The sequence below is a fragment of the Hermetia illucens genome, chromosome 3, assembly GCF_905115235.1.
Source record: "Hermetia illucens chromosome 3, iHerIll2.2.curated.20191125, whole genome shotgun sequence".
In the NCBI taxonomy this organism is placed as follows: Eukaryota; Metazoa; Arthropoda; class Insecta; order Diptera; family Stratiomyidae; genus Hermetia; species Hermetia illucens.
Window position 1 is genome coordinate 84,856,545 of NC_051851.1, and position 10,101 is coordinate 84,866,645.

Sequence of the window (10,101 nt, forward strand, 5' to 3'; positions counted from 1 at the left end):
CGGTCCACAAATCAAAAGGGGTCTCTCCAGACGGGACGATCTGTTCAAAACACACTTCCAAACAAACGAACACTTCCAAACAAATTGACCACGTATTGATCAGACGCCGCTACCTCTCAGCCCTGACGAATGTTAAAACTTATAAAGAGGCCGATATAGACTCGGATCACTGTACAGCCTGATTCTTCCCTAATAAACAGGGAGAACCGCATGAACCTCACAATCACCTGAAGAACGTTATCATAAATACGGCCACAAACATACTTGACACCAGCCGCAAAAAGAGTCGGAACGGCTGATTCGACCATGAAGCTAGCAACCAAACGGAAGAATTCTGCATACCGAGTAACGCTGCATTCTCAAAGAACGCGGGCACGCGCACAGACTTATCACAAACTCCGGTGAGTGGAAAAGCGACTTCACAGACGGAAAAAGGAATCCTGGGAGAACCAACAGGTCTGTGAACTCGAATAGTACAGAGAGCAACTGCACCAGGCGCAACGTTCATCCTATCGAGACAAAGTGGAAAATCTGATTTCCGACAAAATGGGCATATTGGAGCTATTGGTTGAGTACTTTGATAAATTACCGAACAACTAGAACTTCGCAGAGTTGGTGGTCCGCCAACTGAAGACGATGGACAAATACTGCCACCATCAACTATAGAAAAAACAGTCCGTGCAGTTCATCGCCTTGAAAATCGGAAGTGGTCAAGAACCGATGGAATTCGAAGTCGAATTGATTAAAAATGGAGGCAACCAATAACACCAAGTGGTTTATCAACTTATACTCAAGGTGTGGGACAGCGAATCTTGAATGCTTGACGATATTACGTATTATGTGTCCCATACATATAAAGGGAGATATCACACAGTGTAGCAATTATAGAGGTATCACGTTGCTGAGTACCATCTATAAAATATTTTCCGCTACCTTGCTAGATAGCATCATACGCCCAGAACATCTGACTTTCTCTCTAAGGGACGCGATGGAAAACTGTTGGAAAATGGACATCAGTTGCACCATCTTTTAGTACCTTTGATAGCATAATAATAATAATAATCGTTGGCGCAACAATCCATGTTGGATCAGGGCCTTCAAGTGTGTTAGAGCACTTCATTCAAGACCGTAACGGCACACGAAGAAGCAATGTGGTCAGCATTGCGCTCGCCCGAGATTATTACCCTGATTTGACTCAGGTACTCATTCACAGCTGAGTCGACACGTATCCGACGTCAAATCACGATGCAAATTCCACTGCCACCAGTGAGATTTAAACCGCGACCTTCCGCGACCTTTCACAACCTTGCGCTCTAACCACTCAGCTACCCGGACACTGATAGCAAAGCCAGAGTAAAAATGTTCATAGCCATGAGAGAATTCGGTATCCCGAAGAAATTGATAAGACTGACTGGGCTGACCCTGACGAATGTGCAAGGCCAGATAAAAGCAGCAGGATCACTCTCGGGACCATTCGACATCAACAACGAACTAAGATAAGAAGATGTCCTATCATGCGTCCTCTTTATCCTGGCCCTGGAAAAAGTGATTGGTAATGCTAATGTAAATGCGAAGGGTACGGCCCTCTTTAATTCCACTTACTGGCCTATGCCGGCGATATCGACATCATGGGAGGAACAACCCGAGACGTAGGATCCTTCGAAGAATTTTTGGCCCCCTACATGAGGATGAACGATCCCGTAGCCTAAATAAGGCCGAAATCTATGAGCGATACCATGACCGTGTGGTTGTGGATAAAGTCGGGCTCAATAGGTTGCGGTGGACGCATCACTTAATCCATATGAATGAGGATGATCCAGCTCGAAAAGTCTATAAGGGCAATGTCTATGGAAGACAGGATGCCAGACAGTTAGGGATATCGAATTTGTGGACCAGGGCGGAAAACCGGGATTTCTGGAGTTTCTTATTAAGGCGGGCCTAGACTAAATACCGGTTGTTGCGCCGTTGACGGTGAGAATTTACTGGAAAACGAGATATTTGTATTCGGGAAAAAATATTTGATCAAAGTAGGAATCATCCTAAGATAGAGTGAACCTCAAATGTGTTCATATGCTTAGCATGTTTGGTGAAAGCTACCGCATTTCGTTTTGCAACAAGTATACAATAAAACTAACCTATTCATAAACGGTAATTTACACTAGACCTTGAATTGTATAGACTAATTGAGGGGTGTGGTTTCAAAAGTCGCATCTTCCAAAAATGTCATGAGACACGAAAAACTGGCTCCTGTGTACCAGCACCATATTCAGTTAAAAAAATTGCATCCCACTTTCGCATGTAAACCCCCTTAAATCTAGCACAAAATGATGCCGCCTGTTGTTCACAGAGCACACGTTCTCAGAAAATATCGTGACAATTGGTTCGACCTGAGTAAATTGGGTGTGACAGACATCCAGATAGCCATACTGACATTGAATTGAATCTAATAAGGTTTTGTGTGGAACAAACAAGTACAAAAACATCGTATTTTGCAGAAAACAAAATAACATTTGGAAATAAAAATTCGAATAAAGTATTTAAGCATCTTAAATTAGACAGTTCTTTCGGCTCGTAAATTTGACAACAGAAGGAAAAAAATCGGAATACCTGAAGATTTATTTATTTATTATTTTTTGTTCATCTTGTGTGAGAAATTTCCTATGCACATTTTTGCCATTCATACATACAGTGGTTCAAGCGCGTAACCGGACAAAGAGCCATTCATGTTTTGAACATATTTTTTGTATTATTTTTTTTCTTTCAACATTTATATGTATCTTTTAGATAATGAACAGACCTTTCAAAAGAAGTATATAACGTAATATATTTTGATTAAACATCCTTATAAAAGACGTAGCAGAAACATAAGCAAACATTTAAGCCAAGCAAGTAATTGGACAAACGCTTCAAAAATGGCATTTCAATGTTTTGAAGCATTTCCCTTTGCTTTTATCATTGCTTTTAAGCTTCAGAATATCGAACGCACGAGATTTCCACAAAATTTTGTAGAAATATGGTTTCACTCCTACTTAATAGCCTTCTTAAACTTCTCCACATTTTTAAACCTTAATTTCTCGATTTTCGTGCCAATTCTTTCCAAACATGTTCAATAACTTTCAGATTTGGTGACTGTGAAAACGTTTTCATAAATTTCGGGCAATTATAGATGAGCCACGTTTCACTAACATGGGAAATGTGGCTGGGATCATCGTCCTAATAAAAGGCGAATTTATTCAATACTTCAAAATTTATAATTATTGGAATCTATCCATTTTACTATCTATAGAATAAATATTCCATATTCCTGCGCTGGAAAAACGCCCCCATACCATCACTGACCTTCTAACACGCTTGATAGTGGCCCAAATATTATGTAGATTAGAATCTCTATAAGGTTTCCGCCACTTGTATGTTTTACCACCAGAACCATGCAGATTAAATTGTGTAAATAATACCTACATTATCTTAGAAAAGGTCAAAAGTGATTTGACTTATAAAAGTTTTCGGTATTTACCGTTTTCCTCTCTGACGTCATACACGGTTTAGATTGGCATAAAATCCTGTTATTAACTTTATTTGAGTATGTATCAGAATGGGATGTACTTTGAGGTCTAGATTTTCAATAGGTGCACCACTATGAACTTTTTTCAAATTTTCGGTTAGATTTTTGAGAACGAGATCTGTTACACTCTTCGGAGTATACATTTTGAGGCCCCACTCCCCTATATTACACCAAATATTAGAAGGAAGATCAGTTTCGATCATCAGTTCGAGTACTAATCAAAGCCTTCATCTAAAGATTATGACTATATTCCGTGAAAAAGTATACACCTCTTTTAGATGTATTGGGAGCCCCCTTAAACTTGCTGCGTGTAAAGGACCACATGTTCTTATCAAATTTCGTGGTAATAATCTTAGCCGTTTCGGAATAAATCATGTGTGACAGACAGACAATGAAACAGAAACAAGCCAGAATATGAGGATCTACACCAACTATACAAAGTTGCCAGAAAAAAATTCCAAAGCGCTATCGCAAAGAGTAAGAAGAGTTGAAAGAAAGTATCTTCCCTGCACAGTGGAAAAAACTTTCGTCGCAAAGGCCAATATGCCTTTTAAATACCTTCGGCAAATTTTCGAGCGAGCAATCTATAATAGGTTACTCCTAGTGGAAAAGAAAACTGGTCTACAGAAAGACAGTCTGGATTCCGGGAAACGGAAAGAGTGAAGTGAAGAAATCAATGATCGATACCGTCAATTTGTGAGAAATCAGCTACTGCAGGAAATAAATGTTTTACGATGGTAACCCTTGAAGTGGAAAACGCCTTTAACACGGCGAGCTGGTTGTAAATCATTTGCCAGGATTGGTGCCGCGACGCACCTTATACATATTCTTGTCGACTTTCTAATAGAAAGGCGGCTTTCTTGCGACTCAGATGAGGGCCCTAAGGAATGTACCACATCACCTTGTGGTACCTCAAGGTGGTGTACCTGAAGGAGCAAATCACGGCCCTTTATTGTGGAACGCAATGTATGACGGGGTACTAACGTTGCGTCTCCCTGGCGATGTAACCTCCATTGGATCTGCAGATGACATCGGAATTACAATCGCTGCAAGCCACGTTGACGAGGACGAAATATGGGCAACGAAGCAATATGGCAGATGAAGTGCTAGACTACCCATAAAACAGAATTGGTACTGATCACTAAGCGCAGCAAGAATACGTCTATAAAGATTAAAATCAGGATCTCGGGGTGATTTTTGAACAGAGGTTGAACTTTAAGCAACATTTGTAATATGCAGTTACAAAGTGGTCTAACATCAGCCCGTTTGGTTACTTCGGCAGCACTCGTGTAATATCAAAAATTGAAGAAAAATAACAGCGCTTATCGCCTTGGTGTCCTCAGAACATGTTGCGCTTACCGAACGACACCTGACTACGGAGCATATATAATAGCCGGGATGATGCCTATCGATATTTACCGATTCGCGAAGCTGTTTAACCTAACACGGCTCGACGAGAGTCGGCAAAGGATCTGTCACTGGCAGAATGGCAGAAACGGTGAGACGAGAGCAAGAAAGGACGCTGAACTCATAGGTTGATACCGAACTTCGAAAGCTAGATTAAAAAAAGGCATGGTAACGTGGAAAGCGGTGGAACAAGTAGAATATAATATCCACGGAATACTACGCCAGGAAGAGTTTAGAATGAAGAAAGGAAAGGAATAACAGTTAAATACTGATCCAGCCCCGCGACGTTATACCATATAGCAGTGCCGCAAGGAGAGTGGATGGAGAAGAAGATGGTTTTAAAGGGTAAAAGTTCCACCTAATCCTATAAAAAAAGTCGGCGGTAGATTTTCAAGCTTTTCACCTCACCTGACCTGAACTAAAAAACCTAAAGATAGATGTTTAGTCGAATCTAATAAACTAAATTAAAAACGACGAATAACAAAGTGAGGAGCGAACGGGCGAAAAAACTTACGCAACGATTCGTTCTAGGGGGTACCAAGAAGGGCTTCAAAATGACCGCACATTGCCTATTATGCGGGTTTTGGGAAAGTAGTCGGGCTGGACATAATTTGAAGGATCTTGGAAAAAGCTGATTATAGATCTTGCGTCGCTTGAAAAAACTATTTACACGTAAGATAAACAGAAGAAACAGAAAAATTAAATCAATATGTCAGCGGAATTCGGAGAAAAAGTATAGTTTGCTGATGAATCTAAGCATATTATTTTGGTTAGAAAGCGTATCTGAGAGTGTGATGAATTAGCGGAACCAAAAGTCTGATACCCACAGCTATGGTATGGGGGTATAGGACAGGTAGGATACAAGTAATAGTGTACAACATGGATAGTCGTCGATATCTAAGCACTTTGAATTTGAAACCTGGCGTAGATGTATTGGAATATGATGGTGATTACTTATTCTAGGACAATAATGCTAAATATACTGAGCATTGTGCTCGAGAATGGATATTTTATAATATACTCGAAACTTTGCCAACTTTTTCGCAGTCTCGCCCTCGTGCTGCCCTAGACTTCAACGAAATCGAACTCCTTTGATTCGAATTGGAGAGATATGTAAGAAAGTACAATATACTTATCTCTCCATAGGATCCAGAAAAAGCTTTGATAGAAGAATCGAGTAAACTAAGGAGCACCTTGGCGAAAACACCGATGCATTCCATGCATGAAAGGCTTGGGTGCAAAAGGATATCCGACGAAGTATTAGTTGATGGTGTATGTATGTTGAAATTCTGATCACAAATGAAATGGGACCTATATACCAAATTTATGTCATTGCCAATTTTAATCCCCAATTTTTTAGTAAAGTTATTTTATCCTTAATATTATAAGTTTCTGTTTAAAAGTGTAGCATTCATTTTTCCTTAATAAGTATTGGGGTATGAATACTTTTGCTGCCCACTAGATACGCCAACAAAAAACGAATAGATAAACCGTTTGAAAAGTACTGGTTTCCAAAATAGTAGTATACAATGTTGTAACTGACTGTTAAGCTTTTTCAGGCAGATTCAATAAATAATATATGCAAAAAAAACGTATTTAGCTCATTGGGAAACTGAAGCCGCGCTATTTACGTTATTCTGAGAAATCGTGAGGAAAAGAAGAGAGCATGCTATACGCCTAAAGAGGACTTCGCAAGCATAGTTTTTCAGGGTGCGAATGGACTTTCAATCTAGTCATTTTCATTAGGTGGAATATCTCTGCCCTCGTGATTAATCCTGGCCAACCAGGATGCCATTGGCTATTTCGTCAATTCTACGAGTGACTGAAGATCTATGTTGATGATCTAATTTTCAAAAATGAAAGAATTCGCCAAGTAATTTTTACTGAATAGCATGGAAGGGATAGATAAACTTATGGAACCAATTGTTTTGATATGATATGGTGAACAATAGTGAAACTTGATAACCCAGAAGAAGTAGAAAATATAGCGTTGAGGAAGGAACTAATGGTTTCCAAAAGACTGCATATGCGGTAATTCAATAAACATGTTCAGCCAAAAAGGAGCCTTCTTGTATTGATTCATACTTTAAATTTATGACAGGTAATTACCAAATAATGTAAAATTACATTTTCCGCTTAATAGAATATCATTTGTAAGTCATAGTTCTCTGAGAAACTATTCTACGATTTGGTAACTTCGAAAACTTAACTTCATAACAAACACAGGCTTTGATTCTCTTCCAGTCTTCAAGAACTTAATCTAAGGAGTTCATTAATACTGGGGCGAGGTTCTGGTGATGTTCTTTGCTCATATCACCCGCACTACTAAATCACATAGAATGGAAAAGGTCGATTGGTATAGAAAACTAGATATAAATGGTACAGAATGGTTTTTAGGAAAGATACTTCTGATATTGTGGACCACATTCTATTAAGCGTAGTATCACTGAAATATTGTTTGAAAACTTCCGGTTATACTGTTAGAATACGAAGGTTATTTTAGTGATTGATCCTTTCCATTCCCATAAGAAGGAAACCGAGCAACCAAGGACAATCAACAGTTCATCTAAATGAAAGTCATATCAACATATGTGTATATGTGAACAATTCCATTAAACTCTACTGCAAACGTCCTAAATGCACTTTGCAGATCCTGACATCGTTAGTATGTTTTCCCCTAAAGAAAACCAAACTCACGAAATAGTCATTTCGTAAATTAATTTCTCTGCCACAGAGCCAGAATGAAAGTTATAAAAATTTCAAAACAACAAAATGCCAAGTAGAAAAGTTTCTCTACGGCCACGTTACCTGCTGATCCACATCGTCAGGATACTCTCAGCATCCCGAACCAAACCAGAAACTTTCTTGTGATGCTTTATCAACTTTAGCGACATCATAGAGCGCGACATTTGTAAAATGTCGCATGCATACTTTATTCATCTTAAATGCAAAATATTTGCCACTGTTTCCGCGGAGAACTTACAAAAGATACGGTTCCCTGGAAAATGGATATGCCCAGAGGTGCTTAGAATCATTGGTGTCGCAACGCGGTTTCGAAGTGTTTTCGCATTCGTTATAATTAATTAGTAAGTGTCCCGTTAAAGCTGAAAAGTTCATTGGAGTCAGGATTAAAGTCAGGCTCGGCGAGAATGGAGGCAGGCTATGAAGTTTTTATGGCGCTCGTCGTTGCTGGTACTTTCAAAGATTCTGCTCTTAGACTTGCTGGCTTCTCAAACAACAAAAATCTTCAGTTAAGAATTTAAGTACTTAAGTAGCGGTTGCAATGGCTTTAGGGCACAATTATTGCGAAAAGTTTTAAGTTTCAACTTCCAATTGTTTTCGGAGAAGAAGAGCTCCTCGTCGAGTTCACCTTATTCAAGAAAAGGGTGCCATACCTGGTTTTGTATTTCCACCGCTCGACAATTGTTGCTGCGGTTGCTGTCCGTTATTGTTGCTACTGTGATTTTGAAGTTGATGTTGCTGTTGTGTTTGTTGTTGCTGCTGCTGTTGCTGTTGAATCTGCTGTTGTTGCTGCTGCTGGGCCTGAGAATGGGCTGGATGTATAGCCAAGAGTTTAGTTTCAGGTGGCTTATGGGGACCAACTGATATTGGTGGTGCCCCTATAGCCATTGTTGGTGCAGGCATCATTAATGTTGACATTGTCAACATAATGTGTGGGTTTTGTTTGTAAATAATTTTTATACGATTTCGTGACTTTCGTGAAAACGAAACGTTGCCAACGCGTTCTAACCGTACTGATTCGCCAGGCGAACTATTATCTCCGCACTATAAAACACCACGCGATTTATCGAAACTGATTTGCAAGGGGACGCGATGTCTCGAATGGGACCCGACCACGTTTATTTCCGACAAAACTATATCTTTTCTGACGAAGTGAGCAATCTTGATTACTTCGCTTGCTTTTCGGCACACTCTCGAAATGACAAAGCCGCGGTTTTGCTCTTGTTGTTTGAAATCGGCTTAATAGCCCTGGGAGGAATTCCAGTAACCCGGCCTCTTGCAATTACGCTCTATATGAGGAACTTCCTCATTTGTACAGGAAATAAAGACGGCCAAAGGACTGGAAACAAAATTTCTAAATTCGTCATTCATAAGTGTGATCCCAAAGACGATCTACAACAATTTTACTACAAAAACCATTCAATTGTTTTCATATACTGCGTTCTGTCTTGATCCTGGTCTATCGGAACAACGAATTGAGCCTCAAAAACGATTTGTTATATTTCGTGTTTGTTTCGCTCTGCAAAAATAACGATAACGAGAGGAACTATACAAGAGGCCAAAAATGTGACAAAAGCACAGAACAGGATCCTAACTAAAACGTACTAAACCGTAAGGCGACACTGTTCTAACTAAAGCTTTCGATAGAAAATTTTATTTTTAGGGAAATTGTTTTCTTGGGGTGCCCCCAGCACGTGAGATTGTTGTAGTGGCATGCACGCGATGAGTTACATGCACATTTGTATCCTGTTCAAATAGCAGAACTCCGGCCACAAACTCTACTGGTATTGGTATGAACATTGTGCGCGTGCAGCAAATATATAATTTGTTGTTGCTTTTGACCGTTCAATCCGCTCCTTGGACCCTCTCGTATCCTGTTCATTCTTCCTGCTAAAACGATGCCGCTTGATATACAAAAACAAAGAGAGCGGCAAAAATTATCTGTAGATACTTTTCGTATAAGCTTCAGCTTCGGCGAACCTTCGTTTACATTCATTATCGCAGCGAAAATATCCGAGTCTGCGTCAGGATTAAGTTGTTACTCCATGAAAATGTTCAGCAATTTCAACCCTGCTGAATAGGTTGCACTAGTCTTTGTACGGCAAACCAGCTTGGGGAAAGGAACGGTGAAAGCTTTCGTGGTGAAAATATGAATGATTTTCCGAGAGGAAATATGTAGTTGCGAATAGCTTCTTCTTTGCATGGGGTATCCTTTTGCAATTATACCTTTCACACGTCTAGCCCTTCTCCTCCAGCAAGGAGAGGCGAATTGCATGCCGTATTCCTTCCGAAGTTCTTTTCTTTGAATTTAATTTGCTATCGTGTTCACCTCCGAGCCTTAATGACTGGCTACCGCCTGTTCGTGTTTAGGACCGGGTTGTCGGAGCATT

General features: G+C 39.8%; 1 protein-coding gene across 1 annotated transcript in view; it reads right to left on the bottom strand.

Annotated features, from left to right (window-relative positions):
- LOC119651824 (nucleolysin TIAR) overlaps nt 1–9,326 on the bottom strand; it is a 392,109-nt gene extending 382,783 nt beyond the window's left edge. The window contains exon 1 of the mRNA XM_038055615.1: nt 8,365–9,326. Coding sequence (XP_037911543.1) covers nt 8,365–8,638 — 274 coding nt within the window. The 5' untranslated portion in view covers nt 8,639–9,326. The remainder of the gene's footprint in view (nt 1–8,364) is intronic.
- Nucleotides 9,327–10,101: the final 775 nt, after the last annotated feature.